Source organism: Camarhynchus parvulus, chromosome 4 (assembly GCF_901933205.1).
Source record: "Camarhynchus parvulus chromosome 4, STF_HiC, whole genome shotgun sequence".
Lineage (NCBI taxonomy): Eukaryota > Metazoa > Chordata > Aves > Passeriformes > Thraupidae > Camarhynchus > Camarhynchus parvulus.
In genome coordinates this window covers 25,535,008-25,549,733 of record NC_044574.1, presented here as the reverse complement: position 1 = coordinate 25,549,733, position 14,726 = coordinate 25,535,008, and the positions used below count along the sequence as shown (strand labels likewise).

The 14,726-nt window shown below is 35.7% G+C and overlaps 1 protein-coding gene across 2 annotated transcripts in view; it reads left to right on the top strand.

Moving 5' to 3' along the window:
* GABRA2 (gamma-aminobutyric acid type A receptor alpha2 subunit) overlaps positions 1–13,954 on the top strand; it is a 59,908-nt gene extending 45,954 nt beyond the window's left edge. For both annotated transcript variants that reach the window (XM_030947315.1, XM_030947314.1), the window contains exons 9-10: positions 7,895–8,097; positions 12,138–13,954. In XM_030947315.1, the coding sequence (XP_030803175.1) occupies positions 7,895–8,097; positions 12,138–12,446 (512 nt within the window). In that variant the 3' untranslated portion in view covers positions 12,447–13,954. The remainder of the gene's footprint in view (positions 1–7,894; positions 8,098–12,137) is intronic.
* Positions 13,955–14,726: the final 772 nt, after the last annotated feature.

Sequence of the window (14,726 nt, the reverse complement as noted above, 5' to 3'; positions counted from 1 at the left end):
AGATGCTAGAAAGTACTTCTGAAGTAAAGGGCTTTTTCATTCAAGTTGAAGTGTTTGTAGAATGTGATATGATTTCTAGTCCAAACAACTTTCAACTGCAGCTCACACATCTTGTGAGAATCCCAAAGGTCTTGGGAATTAGTACATGCAAGCAAACTGTCCTCACATCCTTGACTCTTAAGAGAAAAAAAAATCACAGAATAGAAAAAGATGATAATGTTTCTATTTAAAAAGTAAATTTAGTAAACTTAGATGATTTTCTGAAATATCTTACTAACCTTGGTATTATTCAAGTATTCTGGTACTTGGTAGATAAGCAAATTTCTAAATTTATTTGTAAATTAGGCAAATTAAATTTGAATTTGTTGAATTATTTGCGTTAAAATTTCAAGCAGAAGTTGTTTTAAAGAAACCCTATTCCGGGGGTTTGGGCAACACTTTTTTGCTAATTCAAATTGGAGATTACTGTGCGGCAGGTTCAGCAGAGCAGTAAGATGGTGTTTCTCAAAGTAACGTCTTTCTTATTTGCAAAGCAAAGTTCATTTAGTTTGTTTGCTTTTAAAGAAAAAGAGATTGGCAAAATAAAATTATTTTCTGTGTGAAATCACCCGTCAAAAATGGTGCATAAAATGGTATGCTTAGTCATCAGTGAGCACCGTGTACTCTTCAAAAAATAGGCCAAACTCAAATGCATATTAAATATGATGCACAACAAAGCATTTACTGTCTCTCCTGGTAGAAAACATGCCACACAAAGCACTCTGAAAATTGCAGGTTTGACTATGAGCCTTACAGAAGTCAGATGAAATGGGTCAATGGTTTCAGTGGGACTAGAATTCTACCATGGTTTTCCAGGCAGCTATAAGGCAGATTCTTTGTCTTTCTTCAAAATCTTCTGTGAATTTATCCTTTTTTGATTATGAAAATGTACACTCCTGTTTTCCAGCCTCAAAAGTACACTGTCAAATCCTTCTATATCTCTGTCTTTGCCCTTTTCTGTATCCACTCCTATACATATAGGACAGTGTCACTGGTTTCTCCAAAAAAAGTCTCGCATCTGCCCTTCCTAAAATTCACTTTCTGTTACTGTGACACTGTTAACAAGGCACTGCATCCCTAACAAAGTCCTGGGATAATATTCCTGAAATGCATCCCTTCCTGCACACCTGTTCTTTATTATTGATTTATTTTCTGTTTAATTTATATTTTTTTTAGAAATAAGTTGTATCTGCATGGCAGCCTTCTGCTTTGCTCTCCTGGGGTTTAGTATAACATGGATAATGAAGTGTCCTGCTTCAGATGTCTTGAGGGAAGTGCATAGGAGGGCCACAAGAACAGAATCACACCACTCAGTGACACCAAACCTGAAATCTCTTTACTAAAACCGATGGGTTTATTGCAGACATAGCAGTTTTATGCTAGTATTTTTTTTCCTGCCACACAGACATGCACCCTGTATGCCGGTAAGGGCTCTGTCCCCTTCAGGCACCCTTAACCCAGGGAAACAAGACACATCCAGGCTCTGCCTTTTGGAGAAACCTTAGCCCTAGCATGCAGCATTTGCTCCTCAGGCTTAGCCTTTTTCAGTGGGTTGGGTTGGATTTTCCCTGAGGAGCTATTTCATAACATTCTTTTACACTCTAGATGAGATTGTCAGCAGAAGCTGCCAATGGGCTCTCTAAATGCAGAGCCTCAAGTGGATCTCCCAGGCTTTCTCCATACCTACTGGCAGCAGTTGTCACTGGGATTTCTGATACCCCCTGGTCTCTTGCCTGAATGTGTTACAAAAATGTGCAGTTAGTCAGAGTTTCATAACAAAATTTCTCTAGAGCTCTTCAGTGGTTTTTGAGTGTACTGAAATATTCTTGTCAGTTGGAGTTGAGCTGGTACACTCAAGGTTTCATCTGGGTGATACTTTGGAGTAGGCTCCATCCAGTGACAAAAGAAGCTCATACTACAGTTAGGTTAATGAAACCAGCTACATTCAGCAGAGAATATAAAAATTGTAGGGGGTATTCCTTTATACTTCTATTGATCATACTTAATTTTTAGTTTTTATATGGAGTAGTCACTTATTAGATACCCATCTTTGCATTGTATATTAAATATATCAGTTTTAAAATATAATTAAACAGAAGGTTTGACAAAGTGTTTTTGAAAATCAATGAGAAATTTATCTCAATGAACTTCTTGAGAGCTAAGGACCAGCTACTGGGATACTGTTCCTTTCAATGAAACATAGCTTCAAGTTATTCAAAGCACCACTTAGCGTGTATTATTTAATGGATGAAAGAAGTTACTTTTCGTTTCCCTTTTTATTCTCTTGCAAGGTGGTTTCAAGTTCTAGGCTAACATTAGGGGTTGGTATAATGAGGCTTATTTTATAGTTGAGCTCTTTAATCCCTTTTCTTTATGGCATCTATTTAATATTACTATATTGCTTCAACTTTGCTTTAAATTATTGGAAAAAGAAAGTTTCGTCATTGTTGATTAAATAAGTCTTGAATGTGTTTTCTCTAGCAGATAAATCTGATTGCATTCTTAATGAAAGAGAATAAGACTGGTTCATAATGCCTTCATTTAGTGCAAGATTACAATCTTATTCATTTACTAATGTCTTTATTGTCATGCATTTAGTGTCAACAATATTAGCAAAACTAATCTTGTGCAGCTTATTGGATTCTTGCTTCATTTTAATGGGTCATAGCACTTAGAAGCATCACATGTGTTTGAATAGCAGTATTAGATGCAGGTGACAAATCAGAAATTAGTTTTCTTAGTTCTACAGTTATCTGTCCTTTAACTCACAGGGAGTATCAATGAGAATGATAAAATAAATGTAGTTAGGTATATAATCTTTGTTAACTGAAGCAGGAAAGAACAAAAATTAGTCTTATTATTTATTATATTTAAATTCACATAGCTATGTTCTTTTGTCAGTTCACTGTGATAATTTTATTGTTACTCTGAGTAATTTTATTGTTACTTTGAGCTCCTGTGTCTGTTTTTAATTGTTCTTGATGTGGGTCCTTTCCATGGGATGCAGTCCTTCAGGAGCAGAGTACTCCAGCATGGGTCCCCTGTGGAGCCACAGGTCCTGCTGGAAGCCTGCTCCAGCACAGATTTCCATAGTGTCACAGCGTCCTCCAGGCATTCAGCTGTTCTTTTGGGAGGTCCTCTGTGGGCTGGAGGTCGATCTCTGCTCCACTCTGGGCTGCAGGGGCACAGCTGCTTCCCCATGGCTTTTACCACAGGCTGCAGGGGGATATCATCTTGGTGCCTGGAGCACCTCCTCCCTCTGCCTCTCCCGCTCCACTGACCTGGGTGTCTGCAGAGGTGTTTCTGTCACATATTCTCACTTGTCTTCTCTGCCTGCAGTTGCTTCTGCTCAATATAATTTTTTCTCCATCTTAAATATGTCATCCCAGAGGCGCTGCCAGTGTTGCCCTTGGCCTTGGCCAGCAGTTGTGGGTCCATTTTAGAGCTGGCTGGCTTTGGATCTCAGGTATGGGGGAAGCTCCTGGCAGCTTCTCACAGAAGCCACTGCTGCAGCCCCCCACTACCAAAACCTTGCCATGCGAACCCAAAGCAACTTTTTAATTGTGACACTACAGAAAGAGGAGCCCAAGAAAAGTTCTTGGAGAACTTTGAAGATTTGTTCTCTGGTTATTTTTACATGGGAATTGAATAATAGAGACCCATCCTTTTGAGCAATTCTATAAATATAAAGTACATTTTCCCATTTCATTGCAAAAAAAATCTCAATTGTCTTTATTCTTCTCTCCTTCTACATGCTGCAGATTATCTTTTGTGCCTTTAGAGATATCCCGCCACTCACACATTTCTGTTTATAATTTCTTAATTGGGAATATCTGCTAAATGTAGATATAATAATATAGTGATAGGCAGTGGGTAGTGGAAAACTAGCCCTCAGTAAGGGACTGAGCTGGCTGCAAACAAACCAATATGTCTCCTAGCTTAGTTGTGTGTGAAGTCACTAGTTCATATTCCAGGGGTGGCATAATTGCATGCAGCTTTTCCTGGAGCTGGGGTAAACAGCATTTGCCATTTGGCTCTGGGAATAAACTTGTCTGTTGCTCAATGGGAAATTGTGTTCCATTGCTCAGTATTGATACAGTGAAGCAGCATGGTACCAACTTCACCATATGGATACGTAGCTTACCCAACTGATTCAATTCAACTTTTCTGGAAATAGATTTTGTTATAGTTCTTGTCTCCCAAGCTATTTAAAAAGGCTGGTTGGTGTTGTTATTTTAGTGAAAAGGGTAGACAGAGTGCTTGAGCTATTTTCTGTAATCATTCACTCAATGGTTGTTCAGATTTACCTGCTGTTGTTCGAGCACAATCACAGTACACTCCTTTTGTATTGCATTCCCTTCTAACACATATACATTGAGTAAAGAATTTTTAAACTTTTGTTTACACTTCTCTTTGGTCTTGGAGTGATAAAATGAAGCGGTAATCTGTTATCTCTGAAATGGTCAACAATCGTTTCTTTCTGCTGTTATTTTTATTTATGAATCTCTTTGGGCTTTGGACCAGGTTGGATATCTAATTACCAAAACACATTTGCAATTGCTGTTAAAAAATAGAATAATGAAATTAATTTCCTAAACTAAAAAAAAAAAAGTGATTTATCAATCCTTTTGTGATATGTTTTTCAACCATTATGTGTAACTAATAAATGTGGGCATAAAGTAGTTATCTTGACAGATTTTAACTTTATTATATTTGTGTAAACTCCTCCAATTTCCACTCTCTGTTTCTAGTTAGACATTTCTAGTTTTTCAGATTACCTCTTCCAGTGTTATAAGCATAACAGAGCTGCTATTTTCCAGAGATACAAGTTTAGTGCCAGTGAAAAGTGTTGAATTTGCAGCTCTGGAGATGGATTTTCTCTCTCCAGTAAGCAAATGCTGTTTCAAAAGCAGCACTATTAAAAAAAAAAAAAAAATCCCAGGCAATCAGATAGCTCCAGTCTTGGCTGTAATGGATAAACCTGTAGTGATAGAAGATATTTAGCTTTGTAGGCATGCACTCCTGAGAACAAACCTTGTAAGGATGTTTACTCTTAAGTAAAAATGCTTGGTCTTCTTTGGAGAAAAAAGGTGGTTGGATGGTTTATTTTTTTGGATCTTTTTCAAAGACAAACTGATGACTGCTCATGGTCCTTACAAAATAATACGTGACTGTTTCTTCTGGCATCAGTTCAGTTTCCACATCTGCTGGGTGCTAAGCTATAGAAGAGAGTTCTTGCCCTGTATGTAAACTGTTTTTTCTGCATCATAGTGAGATATCATGCAGTCTTTTACATAGCCTTTTAAATGTTTTTTTGACAACCTCATTGTAGGGGCTACAATCTACTTGCTGTTTTTTATACCAATTCTAGTTCACTAGTGTTATGAATTAGATGAACAATGAGGAACAGTTTTGTTCTGATCAGTGTATGGGTTTTGTGAGGTTTTAAGTTAAATGTTTATGAAATAAATAAGTTTTGTTTTTTCAAGTTGACCATGTTCTTCCACATTAATAACTTTTCAGTCCTCTCAGGTTTAGCAGTGGCAAGGAGGCAGGTTATTTCCATTCAGTCCTTTTTCATAAAGAAGACTTGATAAAACTGATTTTTCAAATTAACTATAATGTGCAAAATCATCTGTCTTTTCTCTGAAGAATAATAGCAATCTAAAAGGACTAGAGAATCCTAAACTGACAGATATTAAGATGAAATTTTCTGTCCAATTTTTTCCCATTCAGTTCAGGTTAAATGACTGTGGTACCTTGAACATCACTGAATTTGTAGAGTGAAGGAATAAATGAAAGTATGTTGGCAATGGTCTGACAGTGTGCTGCTTGATTAGCATTTGGGTCACAAAGTGGTGTAACTTGCTGAACTTTTTAGAGAAATTGTCAAGTGGTAGCATGTGGTAACAAGATATAAATTCACAATGTTTTAAACTGGGACTAGGAAAGGTCAGCAGTAAATCTTAAATCAGATTTCTGAAGAAGTCAATGTGGTTTCCAGAAGATTAATTTACTCTGTAAAGTGGGATTTAAACTGAGTAATACCTTAGCAACTGTATATATTTACATGTGGATAAGGTCACCTTATATCTGAGAAACATCCACTTTACTGATACCTCTGTATAATTATAATGGTTTATCTGCTGGTCAGGACCAGTGTTAAAATTTACATGTGATAATTTTAAATGTAAGATAGGCTGTCTTTTCCCTGAGGTGCTGAAAATAATTAAGCCATATGTTCTGTAAGCATTAGGAGAGACTAAGTTCTTTACAAAATACATTTTGTCTACAGATTTTCATACTGTTCTGTATGATAGCTGCTTCCTTTTCATTGTATAGCCTAGGAGATGCCAACAGTGTCATGGCTGATTCCAGGCCATCCACTACTTTAATTTATGGAGGCTGAAAAACAGCAATTAGAGATTTATGTTTGCTAAGGTGTCTCCTGTGTGACTCAGCAGGATGCATCTGTGTCTTGTTCTGCCTGCTGCACAGACCTTTGAAAGCACTGAAGCTGAGTCCACTTAGCTTTGCTCTGTCACCCTTTGTAGCACCTTCTGAAATAGAGAGTCTTTACTGGAGGGATGAAAATTGTGGAGTCTGAGGAGGTCTCAGTAGATGCAAATGCTACCTCTCTTCTCTTTCACACGGTGGTTAAAATTGCTTCTTGTCTTGTAGCAGAAGGAAAATCAGAGCTCTGTTGCTCCTCCAGAACCCAGGTGACAGATTGCTGACAGCAGAAGATCTGGCTTAGGGAGAGTGACTTTGCTTTCTCTTGGGAAGCCTCCCACACCAGTTTTATGAGTGTGTATTTGTTGAAGCTGTGATGTGCTGTTACTAATATTTCTGCCATGGCATCTCCTTTGCTGTCATAGTGGGGTGTAGGTTTGCTGATCTGTGCTGAGTGTATCACTTTGTGTTGCCTTTAATTCTGCAGACGTGCTTAATGGTGTGCCACAAAGGGAATAGTTTGGTTTGTCTACATGTGATTCAGCCTGAGGTGGGAGAACTGATTTACTTAAGGAATGGAGACTGTATTTATGGCTGTGGATTTCTGCTTGCTAAATCTGACTCAGACAAAAGTTCTTCTCTTCCTTTCCTCCCATGTATCTTCTTCCTCATTCTTTTGGGAGGGATTTTATTTTTTTTTTACTGGATCCTCATTATGTAAAAAAAGTACTGCAAAGTTCTTTTAGTAACTGCCAGAGAGAATGCACAGCCTTCCTATATCACCAGCTCCTGTTTTCTGACACATAATACAGTTACAATAATCTGTCATTTCAAATCAGTACTGTTCTCGAATACAATCCATGTTACCTGAATGAGAACTTACACTGTTTATGTCTTTGAGTATGTCACTGAATAGTTAGTAAGACAACAACTGTAAAGAAAAAAATATTTCATAAAAACAGTATATCAGTATATTTGTGTGGTAATTTCAGTAAATATGGGTGCCAAACCTGCAGCCATTGCAGAGAAGCCAGCTACCAAACATTAACCTATTAATCATTATTACTCTAATGTTGCTAAATATTATGAATCTGTGAAGAAATTATTAATTTTGTTTCTTACAATAACCTATCCTGCCCTGACAAGTTAAGAAAAATTATTTTCTGTAAGTAAAATCATCAGCTCATCTAAAAAGTAAAGTTTAGACAAGAAATTGAACTGACTTTACTTCAAAGGAAAATCCAGATCAGCATTTAATACAATTCTAGCAATGTTTGTCACCAACTTAGAAAAAAAAATCATTGTGTTTCAAAAGCGTACCATGATATTTTTTGGTTTATTTTTGCTAACATTCAAAATCCAAGTGAAGTTGTTGATGTTCTGTTTTTGTGTCCCCTTGCAGGAGTAACAACTGTGTTGACAATGACAACACTGAGCATCAGTGCTCGAAATTCACTCCCCAAAGTAGCATATGCAACAGCTATGGATTGGTTTATCGCTGTTTGTTATGCATTTGTATTCTCTGCATTAATTGAATTTGCAACTGTAAATTATTTCACAAAACGAGGATGGGCCTGGGATGGAAAAAGTGTAGTGAATGATAAGGTAAGTCCTAAGGAAATTGTCCTATTTCCAGTCAATTTCCTAAACCAGCTGTAATATATTGTTATGATATTTTGCTATATTAAAAAAAAAGGCTTTGAATCAAAAGAATGTACATTTATTTTCTTACCTGAACAGGGATATTTCTGCCCTTATGCTAATCTCATTTGGTCTCACTAATCCAGATTTCATTATCAAGAACATTAGTTTTTTATTTTGAGAACTGCCTGTCTTGTTTTTTGACTCCTCAGACACAACCATTTATCTGGTTACTCGTAAAATTTAATCCAGATTATGTTGGTGGATCACTTTTTCTATTTTTAAATTCATTTGAGTTCAAAATAACAAAAATACAGAAATACATAATGTATATTAATTTTCATGGTATGTAAGGTTTAGAAAAGCAAATTAATGTCCATATATGTAAGTACTATGAATAACAAAATCTAGAATTTCTGAACATTTCCTATATTCTGAAGCTTATTGCTAATGATAGCTAGACATTAATTTTAAAACCACTTTAGATAGCAGATATACAAAATTCTTCACCTATGATGTGTTGATGCTTTGAGTACACAGAAACACAATCATGCCTTAATTTTCTGGTCTTTATAATGGTGTAGCCATGATGGAATGAAGAAGTTTTGAACTGATAGAGTTTCTCATTTCATAAACAGAATGAGCTAGTGATTTTTGTATTTGCAGTTTAGAATTGTAATAACACAGAACAATTATTAAAGCTCACTCATTTTGACTGACTTAATATATTTTATCATTTTTTCCTATCGTAGTCCTTGATTTTACCAATGAAAACGGATTTCTTCTGAAAAATACAGGTTTCTGTGATCCTTCTTAAAATAGGATAGAATTTTATTTGCTTCCTAAATGATTATAGTAAATGTGAAGCAGGTTTCATGAACTGATTTCTCATCATTTTGAATGCATAAAGAAGCAATTCATAAAGAAGTAAAATGTTCAGTCAAAAGTAAAGGAGAATTAGAAGAAATGTTCATAATTCCCTGTGACTTCTGGAAGGGCATGTGCTATCCATAACTTCAGGATCTGTTACCTCCTGCTAGAAGGAAATCAAGGCAAGTTTATCAGCATGTCTTGAGTGAAGCTTCTCAGACTGGCACATTGCCCTGTGTGACAGTTATTGCCATTATTACAATAATGGTATTTGTAATTGTAGTAATGTAGGGAGCCCTTACAAAATCTCTGATCATCCTTTGGTTATTCCTTTAAAGTAAAACAGCATTGTCTCATGATCTTAGGAGTGTAAAAGACTGTTTAAAAGCTAGGCAGTATTCCTTCCCTAGGAGTGACAATAGCATCCATTACATTTTAAGATTTATATACCATCCATGTGTTCAGTTCTCTTCTTTCTTCAAACTGACTTAACAAAAAGATAAGCTTTTAACATAGTCATAGTTTCTCAGACAAAACTATGGTTCAGCTTTATTATGCAAGTCTCATTAATGATATTACAGATACCTTTTAAAAACACACTAAATGTGTCTGAAAGGAAGGACTTATAAGTGAATTAAAGTGTTCCTCTCATAATTTGATTTAGTAATTTGCTCTTTTTTTAGCTGAAGGTATCTGTACACCTAAAGCCAGGCTTACTTTTCACTAATTAAAATGAAATACTTTTTACTAATTAAAATGAAATATGTTTCCTCAGTGACAGTTGTCTGTGTTCCCATTATATGGAAATTCTTGTCTAAGTGCTGTTGACAGGGAATTTGCCTCACAGGAAGGCAAGTGCAGGAAAAAGCTACATATATTTGATCAACTATTTTTCACACTCCAGTCAATAATGAACAATGCTGAATTCCCAACTGATTCCCAGATTCTGTTTTTATGTGACACCATCTCCTAAGACAAGGTATTTTAGGCACAACGTCCAACCATGAAAATCTTAGCAAGATTTTTAGATGGCCCAGATAAATATCAAATTGGATGTAATTTAAAACCAAAATTGGAAATGGAATAGATGCCTCCCAGTGGAAGTAGAAAACTGAAATGCACCTATATGAGAAATGTCACAAGAATTCCCGTACTTGTGTCAATTCCATCAGATTAAAAATCAAAACAAACCAATACAACTGATGATTTCTTATATGATCCAGAAGTTAGCTATTTTTTCATCTGCTTAATTCTGTATTTTGTGGAAGAAACAGACTAAATCTAATATTTATTTGCTTGTCTCTAAATCACATACATATATTTTAAATTACATTATATTATTGTATTGTTTTATATACAAATTATATATGTTATATTTATATATATGTCAATAATATATATTGCTTCCTGAGAAACTGCCTTCCTAATAACCTTTCTTGTAGGTTATTAGAAATTCCTTAGTCTGAGATTGCTGCAAAGCATTGGATTAATTTACAGCATTACAGTCTTATTGCAGAACTGGTCTGTGAACCTATGTATTGGTCTGAAACCCCAAGCCTGTATTCATTCCCTATACATCCCTGTGACCATGTGTCCACAGGGACTCTCCAGTGACCTGCCCCTGGCTGAACTTTAGCCCTTTGAAAGCATACACAGTCCCATAACAACACAGAACTGGTGAAGTTGGAATTGACCTCTGGAGATCATTAAATTTATCTCCCCTAGTGCAAGCAGGGCCAGCTAGGGTTGGTTGCTCAGGGTTATTGTCCGGATATTTTTTTAATATGTTTGGAGATGAAGATTCTACAACCTCTCTAGGTAACCTATGCCAGCGCTAGGTCATGCTCATAGTAAAAATGGGAGGTTTTTTAATACTTAAGAGGAATATTCTGTATTTCATTTTGTGCTCTTTGCTTCTTGTCCTTCAACTGTATTTCACTGGGGAAAGTCTAATCTTTATTCTCAGATACTTACATACATTGACAAGACTTCCCCTGAGCCTTTTCTTTTCCAGGCTGAACAGCCCCAGCTCTCTTGGCCTTTTGTATTTCAGATGCTTCAGGCTTTAAATCATCTCTGTGGTCCTCCACTAGACTAGTTTCATTATGTCCATGTCTCTCTTGAGCTGGGAAGCACAGAACTGGATCCAGCACTCCAGATGTGCCTCACCAGAGCTGAGTCAAGGGGAATGATCACTTCCCTTGGCTGGCTGGCAGCACTCTGTGATGCAGCCCAGGAGGCTGCTGGCCTTTGTTTCTGTGAGGGCTCACTGCTGGCTTGTGTTCAACTTGGTGGCCACCCGGACCCCCTGGGCTTTTTCAACAAAACATCTTTCTAACCCATTAGCCTCAACCTGCGCTGGTGCATAGCTTATTCCTCCCCAGGTGCAGGACTTAAATTGCCCTTTTCTGAGCTTCATTAAATTAATTCCATCCCACTATCCTCATCTTCTGCTGGTTTTTAGGTTCCTAGTCCTGTTTTCATCATTGTTATGCATTTTTTTAACCAATAATTTATGAAAACCAGAAATAGTTCTAGGGCTAAATCTCAGCTCAGTTCTAAAACTATCAGTCTGGATTCCTTCTTTCACTTGCAATCTCTTCCTGACCTGTCTGTATATGTATCTATGTATATATATGTGTAAACACATTTCTCCAGAGTCTCTAAAAAATGTATACTCTTAACTGAAATTCATGTATTAGTGGTATGTTCTGACATGTCCCATAGTCATGCTAGTTTAATGTGACAAAGGTGGCCTAATTTTAATTTTACTACTATGGGTAATGGGTAATCTTCACAGAAAACATTGTAGAGAACTTGCAATTCTTTTGTAAGGAGACAGATGCAAAGCCACTACAGAAAGGGCAACTCTTCTCCAGTTATGCTTGCAATCGCAGTAACAGAGACTTCCTCACATAACTTCAGTAGGGTATTTGATGGTGCAAGAGCTGTCTTATGTCACCTCAGCCTTCTTTTTGGATAGACTGGAAATGTCTTTCTTTATATCTGAATTTATTGGCATGGTATTTATTTTAATATGCTCACTTGTTTCTTTTACTTTTGAAATTATGTTTTATTAAGTCTATTCTGGCAAATACACATGAAATATTTAACTTACTGCTGTCTTCCAATAGAAAAAAGAAAAAGCATCTGTCATTAAGAAAAACAATGCCTATGCAGTGGCTGTTGCCAACTATGCTCCAAATATTACCAAGGACTCAGTGCTACCAACCATCTCCAAGAGTGCTACAACTGCAGAACCCAACAAGGCAAAACCAGAAGCGAAGCCACAAGAAGCAAAGAAGACATTCAACAGTGTTAGCAAAATTGACAGAATGTCTAGAATAGTGTTTCCAGTCTTATTTGGTACTTTTAATTTAGTGTATTGGGCTACATATTTAAACAGGGAGCCTGTCTTACTTGGCTTTGCACCATCAACCTAAAAGCAGACTTGCACTGAGGACCTCAAGCATCATTCTAATCAGATAGGTTGTTCGCTATGTACAGTCCGACTAATAACTGCTAATCTGTGAACCATTCTGTACAGTGTGTATATAAATGTCTTGTCTGTGTGTCTCCAAAGGAGGGACACAGCATTAATTCATGGGTCTGTAAACAGATAGCACCCATGGCAAATACAGCCAGCTCTTTAAAAGTTAAACCCAGGGGACTTCTGTTAAACTAGGATTCAAATATACAGAATTATATTCTCTCCGTACAATGAGATGAAGATGTGATCCTACATAATTATCTAGGAGCAGTATTTTTTTAATTTAAAGTTAAAATATTTTTCTATAAAGTAACTAATTCTACTTTAGTGAAAGAAACTGTCATTTAAAAAAGTGATTTTTTTAAAAAGGTGTAATTGTTTCATACAATAGCAGTACCCATGTACATAACAGAGTACGGAGGTCATACAGTTCTGCTCTTCACAAACATTCTGGATACAAGTTAGATTGAGGAGGTAGTAAACACTACTGTATGGCAAAGGCCACGAGTTTCTTATTTCTATCCTCTTTGAAGTTATTAATAAATTCATCTAACTGATTTCAGGGAAAAGGGTAAATCAAATTCAATATCAACCAACTTCTGCTAGTGAGATACTTACTTTTTCACTATTTATTTGATATTACTAAGCTGGATTGTCTGGTTCAGAGAAGCTGGATTTTTTTAAAATTATTATTTTTGCTTTTGTTCTTAATTGAATTATTTTCAGATTTCTAGAATCACTCAGAAATTTTTCAGGTTTATCAGTAATATAATATACTTTTTTTCTTTGCTTAATGTTTTCCTAAATCCTGCCATTACAATATTTACCTGTATTTGTCCCAGGAAGCACTGTTTTCAAGGGAAACAAGAACCATGATTTAAGTTCAGGAATATGTCCATATAATAAAATTTACTGCTGCTTTTGTAAATTGCAACTTTACATTTCGCTGACATAACTTTACAACAACTTTGTATACTAGAAATGATTTTGCTAAGATTTGAATGTTATTTTTTTAATAAAAGGTCATGCATCATCAGGCATCAACTGTATTTCATATACACAAATATAACAAAATTGGATCTGCCATTGGCAATTTTATAAGAACATTTAATACTATCAGTAAAATTGTTTTTCTTCTGAGCCTTTGCAAAGATTCTTTATGCCCCTAAAGGCCTGGTAAATCATAGCATAAATAATAACTGTGTACTGTATTTAGATTTTAGTATACTTGGCCAATCAAAAATATTTTGATTCACACATACATTAGCAGTTATTAGTTGACCTTTAAAAAAGAAACACCTTTATGATGATGTCTTCTAGTAGAGACATATGTAGTCGTATAGTGTCATTTATTGCAGTTTTGTACAGTAACTTGAGTATAGTGCATAAAATAGATATGTTGAGAGTTTAAAAAAGTTGTACAAATATTTCTAAAATCAAATAAAAGAGTATCTTAAGACATGGAAGTGTGCTAAAAACAACAAAGAGAAACACTGCTTTCTTTTGCTGTTTTATTTTCTTGCTTTTTCTTTGCTTTTGATGTGATTCTGTTTTGTACTTCGTGTGGCAGTATAGATGCCAAGGTCACAAATGCATATTATAAATAGAATTAATAGTTAAGACAGAATTGACATCAGTAAAATAAAGACATTTAGTAGGTTATAAAAGAAGGGGAGAAGCATGGACAAGGTTTGTATCCCTTGAATTCCCTCTAATTAAACTGTCAGACTAAACCTTTCTCATCAACAGTAGCTTAAAAATGAGCACTTTACTCAGAACATTAAAAGAAAAATATCCTTATTTTCATATATATTTATATGTAAATGTAGATCTTCCATGTAACATGGAGATGTGTGCAATAGTGGGATTATGAACAAAAGGCTAGAAGGCAAGCAATAAAAAAAAGGGTTTTTTCATGGTATAAGCATACATTTTTAAAATGTTTCATTTGTAAATTAAAAATTTTCCCGTGAACATCATGTTGTCCAGGTATGAATAAATATATAAATATGTACATATGTACAAATAATTGTAAATATTAGGACTGTAGAAAAAATCCCTTCACTTTTAGCTCTGTTTTTGGCAAAGGGCTCTGACTGTATAGTTTAATGGAGGCCCCTCCTAAAATGCTCTTGAACTTGAATAGCTCGATTATGTTTTCTGTGGCTGAGGTCTCCTTCTTCTGACCTAGTGAGTTCTTACCTTCTGTTCTTATTGGCAAGATCTAAGGACT